This window comes from Antedon bifida, chromosome 10, assembly GCF_963402885.1.
Source record: "Antedon bifida chromosome 10, ecAntBifi1.1, whole genome shotgun sequence".
NCBI lineage: Eukaryota > Metazoa > Echinodermata > Crinoidea > Comatulida > Antedonidae > Antedon > Antedon bifida.
In genome coordinates, this window is record NC_136235.1 from 2,228,946 (window position 1) to 2,246,908 (window position 17,963).

At 30.0% G+C, this 17,963-nt stretch overlaps 2 protein-coding genes across 2 annotated transcripts in view; one reads left to right on the forward strand and one right to left on the reverse strand.

Annotated features, from left to right (window-relative positions):
• LOC144854554 (uncharacterized) overlaps positions 1-17,963 on the forward strand; it is a 90,615-nt gene that overhangs the window by 50,454 nt on the left and 22,198 nt on the right. Inside the window, exon 22 of the mRNA XM_078712499.1 lies at positions 6,978-7,142. Coding sequence (XP_078568625.1) covers positions 6,978-7,142 — 165 coding nt within the window. The remainder of the gene's footprint in view (positions 1-6,977; positions 7,143-17,963) is intronic.
• The window catches only part of LOC144854835 (DNA-directed RNA polymerase I subunit RPA12-like), a 100,585-nt gene that overhangs the window by 31,715 nt on the left and 50,907 nt on the right, over positions 1-17,963 (reverse strand). The window lies entirely within an intron of this gene.

Below are 17,963 nucleotides of genomic sequence, written 5' to 3' on the forward strand. Positions count from 1 at the left end.
AGAACCATGGAGCGAGTGAGCCTCGAACCCTTGCCAATGTTATGGCTATGGATTAAGGTTCCACTGTCTTAACCGCTTGGCCACTCACTCGCAGTACATACACACATTACACAGATCAACAAAAAGCAAATAATTTACTTATTTCAAAATGAAATTATTATAAGAATAGGTATAACGATTCCTAAGATTGCATAAATTACTATGTAAAGATACTCTAACAAAGGTAGACAATGACGTAAATTGAATTTAATTAATAATGAATTTAACTGCAAAATATTTTAGAACACGCAGCATACTTTACCATTTGTGATGAGATGTGTTTTGCTATACATTTATTGGTTGTCTATTTAGCACTTATCAATTACTTATATGGCTGTTATCAATATTATTGAACTTATGACTATGATTTTGTTTATAAAGGATGGAAACACTCCACTTCATTGTTATCTGCGTTGTAGATATTGTTTCTTGAAAATAGTGACATTCCTTATAAATCAAGGTGCATCATTAGCATTGCAAAATAAGGAAATTTTTTCACTAATAAACACTTACTGTATGACAGTATACACATACTTACACACACTTATTACATACATATTTGTTTTTTTGTAGTGGATCAACAAAAACGAAGTAATATACTAATTTCAAATTGAAATTAATTTCAAGACTAGGTATAACATTTCATAAGGTTACAAAGATAATTCCTACTATAAAATATGGTTACAGTAACTGTAACCATATTTTTTTCTCTCACTCATGATAATGATAATCAATTAATCACTTTTTGTTTATTGTTTATCATTCAAATTACTATAATTAGGATTATTTACTACATTGGGAATGGTATAATATCATAATATGAATAATAATATAGTATTATAAGCCTAACATAACAGAGTAAAATGTATAATTATAGATGTGTCAGAAAATCAATTATATTGTTTTTTTTAAACTTCATGATTACTATAATTATATAAATAATTTTTTCAGTTCTACTTTTTAGTGTTTACAATATTTGTAATTACTAAATATAATAACAACAAAATAGCAAACAACGTATTACATCATAAAATACATAAAAATGTACCATAATAAATTGATTATTTCACTAAAAGGCATTTGACCTTTTGGATCATCGCATTACCTTTTTAGACTTCTTACTATAATGGGTTCTATCATGCAATGTCTTGCCGATTTCCTTTCCAATAGAAAAGAACTAAATTACACATACCATTATATGCAACTTTGTAGTGTGAAGAGATATGGACATTTTGGTTGTACCACAAATAGATTTGGAAAGGGTCCACTACCATACCTTACCAACATGTTTTTATTGTTTAACAAAGATACCAATATATTAAAAAGTGACAATATGAGTTTTTAAATTATTTTTTATTCACTTGATATCGTTGAATTGTTAAATTTTACAAATTGCTTTACTAATAATAAATAAATAAATACAATAAAGGAGTTTGCTATTTAATCTGACTTTCAGATCGCATGAAAACACCAGAGGTTTAATGGTACAGTAGTGTCTGTATATGAAGCATACTAGCAGTTTCTTTTTTACACATTATTAGCATACTAATGTGTGTTTATTTTCATAGTTATAGATATCATAGTCTACTATAGGATAGTGATAATGGTTTTTTATTTGATAAGGGTGTTTGGATAGTACCATTAGCCAATATTATCAGTTCATATTATTTCTTAATACTAACTAAAACATTAATTTGTTTATAGGAAGGAAATACACCAATGACTGTTTTAGAAAATAATACAAACACAGCATATCCTGAAAGGGAAAAGATTTTAAAATTTGACTTTGACAGTAAGTGATGCCTTACTTTTATATATTTAACTTGTAAGGGGTTATTTATGAACAATACAAATTGATTTGAAATTTGACATTGTTTTAAATTTGATATTTTTATATTAGATTTATTAGTTCCAGCAGTATATTCCAATGGTAAATATGATAGTTCACTTTGACCAAAATTTGGATAAAAAAAAATAATGATTTACAGTAGCCTACTTGAAAGCCAAAAATAGTCATAATTGTCTGTCAGACATTATTTTGCCTGTTAAGTGAAATTATTATTATTTTTGTTCTTTTTTTTATCTCCACGAAAGTGAATAACTTTATTATAACTGCATAATGGCTTATTCAAAGTCTTCATTTTTCATGTTTTGGGGGCAACAATTATTTATCAATGTCTATTTAGATGTTAATATTATTAACTTGTATGAGGGTATGTATGAAAACAAATAAAAAATGAATTTGAAATTTGACATTTTGAAAGTGTTATAATAATATTTTTTTATTAGAAATATTAGTTCCAGCAGAGATATATTCCAAGGGTAAATATGCTATTAAAATATACAAATATGAGCTTCAAAATGGTGAAATTGCAGTTGTGAATTCAAGATGTATGTTTCTTGGGAAAGAAGGTGCTGGCAAGACTAGTTGTGTAAAAGCATTGCTTGGTGAAAGGTAATAAATAGGCAGGGAATACTAAAATTAGTGTTACTCTTACCCTGAAAAAGTGTTTGTTGTAGTATTGTATCAATAGTACTTTGAAAAGAAAGCCTGTTTGTTTATTCAAAAACATTATTCCCTGTTGAATTTAATTGAATTTTCAGACAGAATTATTGAAAACTTATAAACTGTAAAATCATGTTTAATATTAGTATTTTTGTATTTTTAAAATTAATATTAGATGATTTTTTTAATACTCAAATGCATAGTTGTATAAAAGTAAACCTATGCTAGCTAGGATTGCTGTTTAATTTATTTTTTCTAATTTCTGTTTTTCAGTAAATAATACATGTTTCAGTCTTGAATATTCTTTAATTATGTTTAATTTTACTATTCATTATTATAATAGGTTTAATTCCAGAGAGCCATCAACAGATGGTATCGTAACAACTACAGTGTTTCAAGCAAAAAAGGATTGTAGAAAGTGGAAGAAAGTGAAAGATGTAGATGGTGAGTTAGCATCAAACAAACTAACAAAGCATTGTTCAGAATGATAGAACAATGTTAGAATGTATTTAAACATGTATTTCATTTTTAAATATTGTTGATATATAAATATACATGTTTCATTTTTCTTTGTAAAGGTGTTGAACTATCCAAGCAAATCCGTTCACATGCGTTAGAAAAGGAATTAGATGAAGGTAGGCACATATACTAAAACATTAGAATGTTATTATTTTTGATATTTGCAGATATCAAGCAATATTACCATAGTGATTTTTTGTTATTGTGTTTAAATAGGCAATGATAAAACCTGGGCTAAAGTTGTGAATATTGCAAGGAAAGGTTTAGCAAAGGCAACAGGAAAGGTAGATGTGAGTGACATTACAAGTATATGGGACTACGCTGGTCAACTAGACTACTACATAACACACAGGGTATGTTTGTTTATTAATGCATTATTTTGAGATAATTTGTGTTGTACTAGATGTGCATTTTTTTTCTTATGGGTATAGATAAAATAAGTGTAAGAGTTGCTTCTTTCTTATGGCCCGACAAAACGTCTTGACTCGTTGGTGCTGTCTGAGTTGAATCCTGACGAGACAAGGCCTGACGAGACGAGGCCCGACGAGTTGTCTTGATATAGCTTCGGGCATAGTTTTTAGATCGTCGGGAGAACATTAAAAATATATGTACGATGCTGTCTGAGTTGGCCTTTATGGGTATACTGTAGGTAAGACTAATTGTATTTGTTAAAACTTCTTAAGTTAAAATAATATATGGAAGTATTATCAACAAACAATGTAATGTAGGCCTACAAGCTAAATTCCATTAACCCATTAACATACAAAAATAAATTTGACAAACGTTGTGCATTCAGTTTTAATATTTTAAATGACTGCATGTTGCTCCTTCTAACATGCACTGAATAAGTATGTTTTATACAATGAAACCTTGTGGTAATGAATATTTATACTAATCTAATAATTATTGCTAATACATTTTTATTTATATAGGTTATAATTTTTCGATTAATGTAATAGACTAGTACAGTGTACTGTGAGTCACATTTTTTCAAAATATTCAGGGAATTCTCATAAATTCATGAACATTGAGTTTTTAAATTAAATTCCTGGATAGTGTTCCGAAGCTTAAGCTGATGTGCAAGATTTACTTTAATAAACCCACATCAATGTATAACCTTTTGACCGTTATGACATTCACAGATAACTACAATGAATCTAAAATTCCAACTGACAAGGAAAAATTATATTGTCATTATTAGCTTTTTGTATTTTTTTAGTTTTTCCTTACAAATAAAGTGTCGTATTGTGTGGCATTTTGTGTTACGGACAACTTGAATGAATTAGCTAATCCACGAGATTCGTCAATAGTAAGTAAAATTTATTCACAGTCAATTGTTTAATTTAAAACATAACTTGTTATTGCATGATTATAGCTACTGTATAATGTTAGTAAACTTTAAATTACAATTTGATTTTCATTTTGATTTCAGGATTCACTCGGAATGACAAATTTGGACATGAATTTGTTCTGGATAAGGTCCATTTATGAACACACTGTGTTACAGCATCTTTCAGGAAACCCCATTTTAATTAATGGCAAGAGCATAGAGTCACCTCCAATCTGTTTGATTGCTACACATATGGACAAATTGTCAGGAACACCAACAGAAAAACAGATAAAGGTAATAACTGTAGTATACATTTATATAACTATTCAACAAAACATTTGACAAAACTGAACCTGCATTATTCTCAAATTTGTAGTATAAGATAAAAAAGAAACATATTTTATTAGTTAGTAATGTTATGATTATACAATTTCATCAAATAAAGGCAGAGGAGATGTTCATGCAGATGTTTGATGCAATGAAAGGAATGCCGTATGCCAAGCATGTAGATCGTGAAATGTACATGGTGGATAACACTGTAAAGTCACATGAAGGTATTGAAAAACTTAAACAAAATGTTGGTAGATACATGAAAGCAATGGTGAAGAACGTTCCTGTAAAGTGGGTTAATTTGCAGGAAAGGCTGCAAATAATTGGAAAAGATAGATTGTACATTACCTTGACAGAGGTAAGGGTTTGAATTAATTTGGTTTTCAACATATAGTTGTAGAATTCTATCATTCAATATTTTGTATGTGTACTCAGAATATTTACTTGTATAATAATTGTAATCAAACAGTAATGAGCAGTCTGTATCCAATACTGTACTTGTAGTACTGTAGTAGTGGCTACTATTATTGTACTACTAGTACTGTCCCATTTAATTATTTATTTGTCGAGTGAATTTAGTGTAATAATAATATTAAAATGTCAATTCTGCATTAGGTTTCTGAGATTGCAACTCAATGTGGAATTCTTCAAGATGTACTCACCACTGCCATAAGTTATCTGAATGACACTGGAATAATCATGTACACCGGCACTAATGAGAAATTAAGAAACATTGTAATAACAAATCTTCACTGGATGATTGAAATTTTGACTAAAGTTATCACAGTAGTTACACCAACGTTTGAAAAGGTTAGTAAATGCATATTATATATAACTTGATTTTAATATACTAGATTGAAAGTAAAAGTAAAATAATAATGACCCTGATTAATGTATTTCTTGAAAGCTGGTATTAGTTGTATATCAGTCGGTCTATTGCATTTGGAATCTGTTTGTACTAAAATGTTTTGTACACAGATCGAAGCAGAAGATCGGAAGCAATTACAGAAGCTATGGGAAAAGCTTAGCAATGAAGGAGTTCTTGAGGAGAAGTTACTCCTTTATTTGTGGCAGAACAAAGATGAAGATCTCTTTGAAATCTTTGTAGAATTGATGAAAGTTTTTCGTTTGCTCTTTGAGAAGAAAAAGGTTGGTACATACTATAAACTTATAATGGTTTCTTTGATTAAGCTCTAATACTAATCACTTGTACCAATTTATGTGTAATTGTGATGTTTATATTAACAGGGAATTGAAGAAGGTAATCGGGAATTCCTGGTTCCCTGCCGAATGAAAGTTGACAAAAAAGACATTCTGAAAGTCATAGCAGATGACAAACAAACTGTATCTATTTATCTGACTCCAACAGACTTTCTTCCTGACGCTGTGTACAACACGTTGGTTGTTGCATTCCTGGAATTGATGACCGAAAAGGGTAGTGATGATTCAGAAGTGTTCCGGAATCGTAGTGATTTCAAATTTAGTAATCACACTGTCAGTTTAGGCTCTGTCAGAATTAACCATGAAAAGGAAAAACCATATGCATTAAAGGTATAAAATTAATTACTACTTTTACTATCAATATGGTACACTTGTCTATAAAATATATAGGTAACATTGTGCATTTTCGGTTTACACAGTAGTCTGCCCCATACACCATGCCTCTATGATATAGATATGTTCAATTATGTATTAGGGAATAGTGAGATGAGTTTGTGAAAAGTGAATATCTTTCATTTTCACAGCTTGAAATATCACGCTGGACTGAAATTGATGATGGCAAAGAAACAGAGGAGGTGATATTTGAACCAGAACCAAGTGTTTGCACGGAGGTAATAAATAAAAGATTATTACTTTTAAACATAGTTATCACATAATATAAATTTATAAATAACACGTTGACCTCATGTTTTAGGTACTAAGCTATTTGAAGGAGCAACTGAAAACTGTTTGCAATATCTACGAGGGCATTGGCTACAATCTATGTGTGTTGTGCACTGCTTGTGCACCAAGTAATCATCACTTGATTGATTTTGACAAGTGTTTGCAAAATGATTTGGTTCCATGTGGAAGAAAGAAGGCTATGAAAACTGCTCGTATCAAGCACTTTTTTTCAACTGGTAAGTTGGGCTTTTAATGCTTTATTGTCGTCATTACTTCATCATAATTATATCTCAATCGTTGTCATCACTATTCATCATTATCAATCAAAATAAAAAACTATACAAATGCTAGTATTGTGTTATTGCATAGGTCTTACTAAAGAGTTAGTTCCAAAGCCAGAGTCATTGGCAGCATCAGATCTAGAGTCAGAGTCATTGCCAGCATCAGATCTAGAGTCAGTCTCAAAGTTTGAGTCAGAGCTAAAGCCAGTGTCAGCGCCAAAGCTAGAGTCAGTGTCATTAAGGATATTTGGAGGTAACGATATTTATATATAGTAAAATAACAAAAAAGATTGTTACTTATTTGTTGGTTGTATATACCAATTTATACTATATACTGTTGATATCGTAAGTATTGTTTTTATACAGAATCACCTGAGAAAAAAATTCAGACAATGTTGGTACAAGTATCGAATTGGTATGATGAGCATGATTCACTTGATATGCTGAAGGTGTTGTGCAAAGATCTGATAACGCCTTACAATGCTCTACAGAAGGCTGACACCACCATGAAGTTGTTTAATTTATTGAAACAGGCTGGCCATCTTACCGTAACCAACTTTAAAGTTCTTATTGATATCATCAGTGTCACCAGTACCAAAGGTGTTCTTGAGGCTAACAAATATCTGAAGAACATGTTTGAGGAATCCGACCATCTTGTAAGAACTTTTACAACGTACCGACAGAAGCTGATTGATTTCGGAAAAAAGCTTTCCCAAGACAATGTAACAAAGCTCATCCATCTAAACGATGTTTCTAGAAAACAACATGACAACCAGTGGACTGTGATACTAGATCTTGAACAGAGGGGCATCCTGAGGGAAGATAAATTGCAGTCATTTATTGAACATTTGAAAGAGAATAAGATGACAGTTGCTGCGGAAAAGTTAGAATAGACCCGATTTGAAGTTTTACCAAAATAATGGTAGTTTAGAGAAATGCAGCAATATTTGGTTCTTATTTGAATAATTTCCAGACAAACTTTTTAAGGTTCGCTGTTTAAAGAGTTGAGATATCTTCTCCACTCCATAATTCTCTATATACTTCTGTGCAGAAATTGTTTTTGGACATAGAGGCCTACGTAATCAAAAGGTAGAGGCATTACACCCTGATAATTTAGACCAAATTGGCTTGGTAATTGACAGTTGGTATTGAACTATAGGTTATTTTCTGTTTAAAGCACCCAGAAGTCACCACTTTGAGATTAAGAGATGATGAGAAGGGTAGTTTAGCGCCCAGGCCCAGTCATAATTGATTTTTCCTTATTACAGCATTGTACCATAGTAGTTTTGTATTTACGATTATCTCATTGGATCTCTATGTAGTCATGTCATAGTATCTTTATTTGTCCATTACAAAGAATAAACAGAAATTTGTATGAAAACTGGCATATCATCATATGTATGTAATAAAACAGTAAAAAATGAATTTTTTTTTTTACTCCCTAATGTTAAAGTATGTATTTTTATTGCTATATATTTATTTTTTATTATTCTTTCATATGTTTGAGTTTGCTACTTAAGATTTCATCAAATTGAAAGTTATTGTGTTTATATGTATATTTAAATGCATATTTTATATAAAATATACTGTAGTGAATTATTAGTTTAGTCCATACAGAATGATACATTTAATAAATTAGAATCTGAATGCTAATTTTCAAATGTTGTAATTGTTATATTGAGTAAATATGCCAGTTTGAAGAAACCAGGCCACGTAGGTAGGCCTACTGTCACACTTTGTAAACCAGGCCACGTAGGTAGGCCTCTGTCGCACTTTGTAAACCAGGCCACGTAGGTAGGCCTACTGTCGCACTTTGTAAACCAGGCCACATAGGTAGGCCTACTGTCGTACTTCGTAATAAATTCTGTATGCTTAGCAAGAGGAATTTTATGGGTAGCAAGATAAACATTATGTGTCATTATTCAAGTCAGTAAACAAAAGCATAAAGTGGCATTTGCTAATTAATATTTATGGAAAGTTTGTTTGCATTGAAATAATCATTTAAGGTTCTTCAATTCCCTACTCAAAGTTTTAAAAATAAAGCAAAATCTGTGTGTGAGAATAAAATATGTTAGTGTCATCAGCATAAATATAGAAAGAAAGGATGTCAGCATTAGGTAAACCATTGATATACAATAATAATAAAAAAAGAACGACCTAATACAGACCATTGAAGTAGGCCTAAACCACAAACAATAGGTTTTAAAATCAGAACAAACATTGTTGATACTGTATGTGCATTGAAGTCGATGGACATATATAATCTTTGAATAGGTCAAGAGTAATGCCAGGATGTTACCATTAGTTAAAGAGATTTGAAAGTAAAATAGTGTGATCAAATTGAGTCCAATGGAGCATAGTGTACATCGAAAAGATATTACAATTTAGTGACTTTTCACTGTGCTCCCGCTGTGCCAAATTGGATCCACTGGAGCAGTTACATTGTAGTACTATTTTTATTTTAAAAGTTTAAATGCATAAATGGCGCTCCGTATATAATAATTAGATAATGCCAGTTGCGTCAGCATGACGTTTTATTATATATATGACCAAAGAATAAAAGGTGTAGGTGTGTTGTGCATATCTTTGGTGCAAAGGGATTAACACACCCGGAAATAACTACCGACGCTTAACAATCTACCCATGAAATCAGAAATTTCGTTTTAAAACTCTTCATGTTATCTTCTATAAGATAGAATGGAACAGTAACTACTGTTACTCAATCTAAATTCTACGGAACTGCATATGAGACAGATAGGATAAGGTAGGTACCACATGGAGGAGATCAGTAGAAAAGTTTTTGGATTGTGCAGACACAAAGTTGTGCAGCCGATGTTCGTGCTTCTGCTGCTACAGAAGCCATCTTGCAGCTCTTTATCTAGAGATCAAAGAGGCGATTTCATTGGTAAAATGAAAAAATCACACTCCCATTATTCGTATAGCGTGCGCACTAACTATGAGAGAAAATTTTTAGCGATGTAAAGTAGGGTTCCAACTTGGACGCAACGCAAGCCCAAATGTTACTGAATCTCTTCCTCATCTTTTATTATCATCTATTGGCTCTTTCCTTCATGATAATTATCTTTAATTCTTTTTTTTTGTATATTTAATTCAATTTTTTTGTATATCATATTTGTTCTTTTTTTTTCTGTATACTCACAGCTTTTTACTTTATTTGTTAATAAAATTATATATTTATTTTAGTTAAGATCATGGGACTGCTGACTCTTGTAGTTACAGTAATAGTATTACCTTAGCAGTCCCTGACCAATTCATCTTTGTACATTGTATATTATGTTTTGTTGGTCAAATAAATAAATGAAATGAATGCAAGCGAGTTCATCAATGACAAATTATTTATAGTTCGATTACTCCAATGCTTGTCATTGGTAAATTGCGTTGTACTTAAGTCATACGTTTCGTCCTAATATTCAGGGTCCTCGTGTATTTCCGTAGGATTTTAATGCCCAAAGTGAGATTTCACTTGATTTTACTTTATTATGGTGCTAGGATACCAAAAATGCTAGCTAACAAATTTTCACGATCCCGTAACCATGGTAACAGCCCCAAATTCAAAATGGCGACCAAATGGCCATATCTCCATAACCCTTTTAAAACTTAGAAATTAAAATTTTACATTTTACAGTAAATTTTATTTTATGTGGGTTCTTCACACTTTTATTTCCATATACATGTTCCTCTTTACATAAATTCAATAACGATAAGTAAAACAGACAGAAAAGTTAGCAGAGCTTTCGGGCAACACTAGCCCTTTCTCTTTACATATATATTTTTACTCTTAAACACATTTTCATTTTTATACACTATATATATTATTCTATTATTCTATTTGCAATATTTGTTTTTATAATCTGTTTACATTACATACAATTTAAAAAAAGTTGTATTCCTTTCTTTACATATTTATCACTCTTTTCATTATTTTTTCATCTGTTTAACTTGTAAATTCTACTTATATTGCATTCCTCTTTTTATACATATAATTTTTTAAACTCATTTTCGATTAAAAAACAAACATATTATTTTCCTTATTAACATAGTTCTTTTTTTACATCATCTACATACATAATTTATACTCGTATACATTTCTTAATACAGATTATCTAGTAACCCATTTTATGTTAAATAAATCCATCCATTTTAACATCTCCTCTGGGTTTGTCCCATTCTATGTTTTATCTGTACAAATTTGGCTTTGGATTTATATATATCTATGCTTTATTTGTACTTTGCATAGCACCCTCATTGAGTTTGTGCACTCTCTGTGTTCATAATCAGTGTACCATGTCCCACAAAACTGACTCAGCCTATACAGATATTGTGTATTCTTATTCTTTATTTCATTCCAGACCAACAGCGAATCATTGCCACTAATAACAGGCTGGTTAGTTAGTTAGTTCAGCGAATCATCGCCACTAACAGGCTGGTTAGTTAGTTAGTTCAGCGAATCATCGCCACTAACAGGCTTGTTAGTTAGTTCTGTGGTACTGTAGGACATATCATTTCAAAACCTGAGCTGCACTGACGAGATATAATAAGATCCAAACAATACTGTCTGCTCATTGGTTATTATATCTAAAAAATTCATATTTTCTACTAATTGCATTTGTTTTAATCAAACATATATTTAACAATGCATTGCTCTCTTTTCTATAAAATACTATTTTTCACCCTTTAACATAAATTTTATTTACTCATCAATTCTATTTACAAAACATATTTCCACAAATTACCATTTACAGTACAAGTTATATTCAAAATCATCTATTTACAAGGCAAAAAATAAAAATCCACTTTTCAACAAGGTATTTTTTTTATCTTTTTCTAGTAGACTTATAATCTTTACTTATAGATACAGAATGCTTCTAACATGTATAATTTACTGATGTAATTGTTGTCAGTTCCAAAAAACTGGAAAATATATGTTTACTGCTTTAATTATTCTGTTTACCTCTTTCCATAGACGTACTGTATAGTTTACAATGTATGTTTACTGCTTTAATTATTCTGTTTATCTCTTTCCATAGACATACTGTATAGTTTACAATGTATGTTTACTGCTTTAATTATTCTGTTTACCTTTTTCCATAGACATACTGTATAGTTTACAATGTATGTTTACTGCTTTAATTATTCTGTTTACCTCTTTCCATAGACATACTGTATAGTTTACAATGTATGTTTACTGCTTTAATTATTCTGTTTACCTCTTTCCACAGACATACTATATAGTTTACAACTTCAAAACGTGCGAGGCATATCTTAGCGTGCTGTACTATGCAATGATAGTATCAATTATTTATACTTATAATATATCTAAATAGATAACCCTAACCCTCAACAGATATTAATATATGTCATCTGTATACCCTTTTTTTAATTATCTCACCAACACTCTTCCGATGACAGATTAGCAAATTAGCAACAATTAAATGACTATTGGGTGCTTGATTGGTATAAGCTCTTTGATCTTTGATGTAAAATAATGTCTAATTGCTGCATAAATTTTGTCTTGCCTCACTGCCAATTGCACTACTAAGTTATTATCTACACAGACGTGGCTATTATGGAAGCAGGAGTGTTAGTAACAACCTTGTTTAAAAAAAATAAAATAATGACTTTTTTAAGTAGTTTATATCAGCCTCTGCTTTTACCGATTTCTTCGATAGCTTTTCCTTGATTGACACCGGAGTGTTTAAGGTAATATCGTGAATAATGTTTGTCTGCAACCTGACGGATCGTTTCTATCATTTATGAAATATTTAGCAACCACCCCCCCCCCCCCCCCCCCTATCCTCAGTCTATAATCCTGGATCCGCCCATGGGAAGTATACAAAGTGTAGAGACTTGATATAGATCTCAAAAACAGTAAATAATGTATAAATATATATATTATATATTTTTATTTATTGTTTTTGAACATTATTGTCGTTGAAAAATGATCGAAAATACAATGTCTCTAACACAACATTTTTATATTTCCAAAATACAGTCATAGTTAAATTGTTGGTACATTTTTTCAAATACCAGGACATTCTTTACACTGGTGGTAATACAGGCCTATTGTTTGTTAACAAGAGTCTGTTACATTATTTGAATGTCTAGTACTATTGAGGCCAATTTACACAGACGAATGGTGACGGTAAGCGGAAAACTGCGTACTTATCCAACGTATCTGTATCTATCCTTAGCGGAAACCCCTGTCCGCTCTGCGTTGTGTGTAAATGGTCAAAAAATAACATAGATTCTAAATTTTTTGATAACTGTTATCGCTCGTCTGTGTAATTGTTGTTTAGGCGAAAGAATATATAGTACCTCTTTTGTACCAAGGTTACTTACAGACAGTAGTAGTTTTTGCATTGCTTTTTGGTTTGATTCAGTAATCCTATGACTAAAGTTATTTGTTAACAATATTTTTTTATGTGGTTAATCTAGCAAAAATAATCAGTAATCCTAAACAATTAGTGTTATGGATATGAAAATTTCAGAAAAAATAATTGATTATAAACTGATGCCTAAAAAGTACCCAGAGAAGAATTATTCAGAAAATGAGAAGAAAAAATAGTTTTATCAGAAAAGATTACATAATTTACACCTTGTCTTTCCTATTTTTTTTACTAAGTCATTGGCACACGAATAATGGTAAATGAAGACCCAGTATGTCTTCCACTAAGAGGTATGTTGTTTTATTTTTTAATTCAAATCAAGCAAAGACTTGATGTATACGCTAACATTAAAAAATATAGAAATAATTAAAATTTGAATCAGAATGATTTTATTATTAATCCGCCATCTAGATATTCATTCTCAAATGTTATGTTGACGTGTACAAAGATGTATAATGATTGAAAAACAATGTGAAATGAGTTTACTAACCTAAATTATTATATTTTTATGTTTTCTTTTGTGTTTATATTTTTTTATTTATGGCTGTGCCTGAAAAACATCCTTGGCTGAATCAAGTGTAACCATGCATAATTATTTAAAAGATTATTAACATAAAATAAAAATTTTAAATATTATTATCATGAACTGTTATTCTCATAAAATCTACGGTAATATACAGTAATGGATTATTTCTTGCATTTTGACAGGAATCATTTGGCACAAGCTATGCGTAATGAGGACTTGAACAAAATTGAAGAAATTTGCAAGAAACATCCAGATATTTTAAAAAATATTGATGAGGTATATAAAAAGAATTTTTTCATAGATTTACAGAGAACGTTTCCTTTTTACAAAACCCAATTGTGTGAAATGATGCTATATGCTATAGATTTATTGGTTGGCTATTTATCACTTATCAATTACTTATATAGCTGTTATCAATATTATTGAACTTATGATTATGATTTTGTTCATCAAGAATGGAGACACTCCACTTCATTTGTATGTGAGTAGAGGCTTACTACAACCTACCTTAGAAATAGTGACATTCCTCATACAGCATGGTGGTCTATCACTAACATTGCAAAATAAGGTAATTTTTTTTCACAATTATACACTTACTGTATGACATACACAAACTTATTTGTTTTATTGTATTGGATAAACAAAAAAGAAATAATTTAATCATTAAAATGAAATTATTTTCAAGACTAGGTGTAACGATTCATAAGATAGCATAAATTATTATGTAAAGATACTGTAACACAGGTAGACAATGACTTAAATTATAATTAACTTAACTTAACAAATTTACTACAGGATTAAGTTGCAACAGAATACACACAGTATACTTTACCATTTGTGATGAGATGTGTTTTGCTATACATTTAGTGGTTGTCTATCTACCACTTAGCAATTACTTATGTAGCTGTTATCAATATTATTGAACTTATGATTATGATTTTGTTCATCAAGAATGGAGACACTCCACTTCATTTGTATGTGAGTAGAATCTTACTACAACCTACCTTAGAAATAGTGACATTCCTCATACAGCATGGTGGTCTATCACTAACATTGCAAAATAAGGTAATTTTTTTTCACAATTATACACTTACTGTATGACATACACAAACTTATTTGTTTTATTGTATTGGATAAACAAAAAAGAAATAATTTAATCATTAAAATGAAATTATTTTCAAGACTAGGTGTAACGATTCATAAGATAGCATAAATTATTATGTAAAGATACTGTAACACAGGTAGACAATGACTTAAATTATAATTAACTTAACTTAACAAATTTACTACAGGATTAAGTTGCAACAGAATACACACAGTATACTTTACCATTTGTGATGAGATGTGTTTTGCTATACATTTAGTGGTTGTCTATCTACCACTTAGCAATTACTTATGTAGCTGTTATCAATATTATTGAACTTATGATTATGATTTTGTTCATCAAGGATGGAAACACCCCACTTCATTATTATCTGCGTTATGGAATTTGTACCTTGGAAATAGTGAAATTTCTCATACAACAGCATAGGCCATCTTTGTCATTGCAAGATAAGGTAATTTTTTTTTTCACTTACTGTATGACCATACATACACAAATTACACAGATCAACAAAAAACAAATAATTTACTCATTTCAAATGAAACTATTTTCAAGACTAGGTGTAATGATTCATAAGATTGTATAAATTACTATGCAAAGATACAGTAGACAATGATGTAAATTATAATGAACTTAACTGCAACAAATTTACTACAGGATTAAGTTGCAAGAGAATATACACAGTATACTTTACCATTTGTGATGAGATGTGTTTTGCTATACATTTATTGTTTGTCTATTTAGCACTTATCAATTACTTATGTAGCTGTTATCAATATTATTGAACTTATGATTATGATTTTGTTCATCAAGGATGGAAACACTCCACTTCATTTGTATGTGCGTTATGGAAATTGTACCTTGAAAATAGTGACATTCCTCATACAACAGCATGGGGCATCATTGTCATTGCAAAATCAGGTAATTATTTTTTTCACTTACTGTATGACCGTACATACACAAATTACACAGATCAACAAAAAACAAATAATTTACTCATTTCAAAATGAAATTAATTTCAAGACTAGGTGTAACGATTCATAAGATTGCATAAATTACTATGTGAAGATACTCTAACAAAGGTAGACAATGATGTAAATTATAATGAACTTAACTGCAACAAATTTACTACAGGATTAAGTTGCAAGAGAATACACACAGTATACTTTACCATTTGTAATGAGATGTGTTTTGCTATACATTTATTGTTTGTCTATTTAGCACTTATAAATTACTTATGTAGCTGTTATCAATATTATTGAACTTATGATTATGATTTTGTTCATCAAGGATGGAAACACCCCACTTCATTTGTACCTGCATTATAAACCGTATTGTACCTTGGAAAAAGTGACATTCCTCATACAACAACATGGGGCATCATTGTCATTGCAAAATAAGGTAATTGTTTTATTTACAATAATACACAATTACTGTATGACAGAACATACACACATTTATTAATACTTATTAAATACTTTTTTGTTTTCTTAAATTGGATCAAAAAAGAAATAATTTACTCATTTCAAAATGAAATTAATTTCAAGACTAGGTGTAACGATTCATAAGATTGCATAAATTACTATGTAAAGATACTGTAACAAAGGTAGACAATGATGTAAATTATAATGAACTTAACTGCAACAAATTTACTACAGGATTAAGTTGTAAGAGAATATACACAGTATACTTTACCATTTGTGATGAGATGTGTTTTGCTATACATTTATTGGTTGTCTATTTAGGACTTATCAATTATTACTTTATATAGCATCAATATATTAAACTTATGATTATGATTTTGTTCATCAAGGATGGAAACACTCCACTTCATTTGTATGCGAGTAAAGGCTATCCACAACCTACCTTAGAAATAGTGCAAGTCCTCAAACGTGATGGTGAATCACTAACATTGCAAAATAAGGTAATTTTTTTTTCACAATTATACATTTACTGTATGACACACTTACACAATCTTACACATACTTACTACATACTTATTTGTTTTCTTGTATTGGATCAACAAAAAAGAAATAATTTGAAACTATTTTCAAGACTAGGTAAGACGATTCATAAGATTGTATAAATTATTACTATGCAAAGATACAGTAGACAATGATGTAAATTAAGTTGTAAGAGAATACACACAGTATATACTTGTTACCATTTTTGATGGGATGTGTTTTGCTATACATTTAGTGGTTGTCTATTTAGCACTTATAAATTACTTATATAGCTGTTATCAATATTATTGAACTTATGATTATGATTTTGTTCATCAAGGATGGAAACACTCCACTTCATTGTTTTCTGTATTGTGAACATTGTACCTTGGAAATAGTGACATTCCTCATACAACAGCATGGGGCATCATTGTCATTGTCATTGCAAAATAAGGTAATTGTTTTATTTACAATAATACACAATTACTGTATGACAGAACATACACACATTTATTAATACTTATTACATACTAATATAAAGATACTCTAACAAAGGTAGACAATGATGTAAATTATACTGTTCACTTAACTGCAACAAATTTACTACAGGATTAAGTTGTAAGAGAATATACACAGTATACTTTACCATTTGTGATGAGATGTGTTTTGCTATACATTTAGTGGTTGTCTATTTAGCACTTAGCAATTACTTATGTAGCTGTTATCAATATTATTGAACTTGGGGCATCATTGTCATTGTCATTGCAAAATAAGGTAATTGTTTTATTTACAATAATACACAATTACTGTATGACAGAACATACACACATTTATTAATACTTATTACATACTAATATAAAGATACTCTAACAAAGGTAGACAATGATGTAAATTATAATGAACTTAACTGCAACAAATTTACTACAGGATTAAGTTGTAAGAGAATATACACAGTATACTTTACCATTTGTGATGAGATGTGTTTTGCTATACATTTAGTGGTTGTCTATTTACCACTTAGCAATTACTTATGTAGCTGTTATCAATATTATTGAACTTATGATTATGATTTTGTTCATCAAGGATGGAAACACTC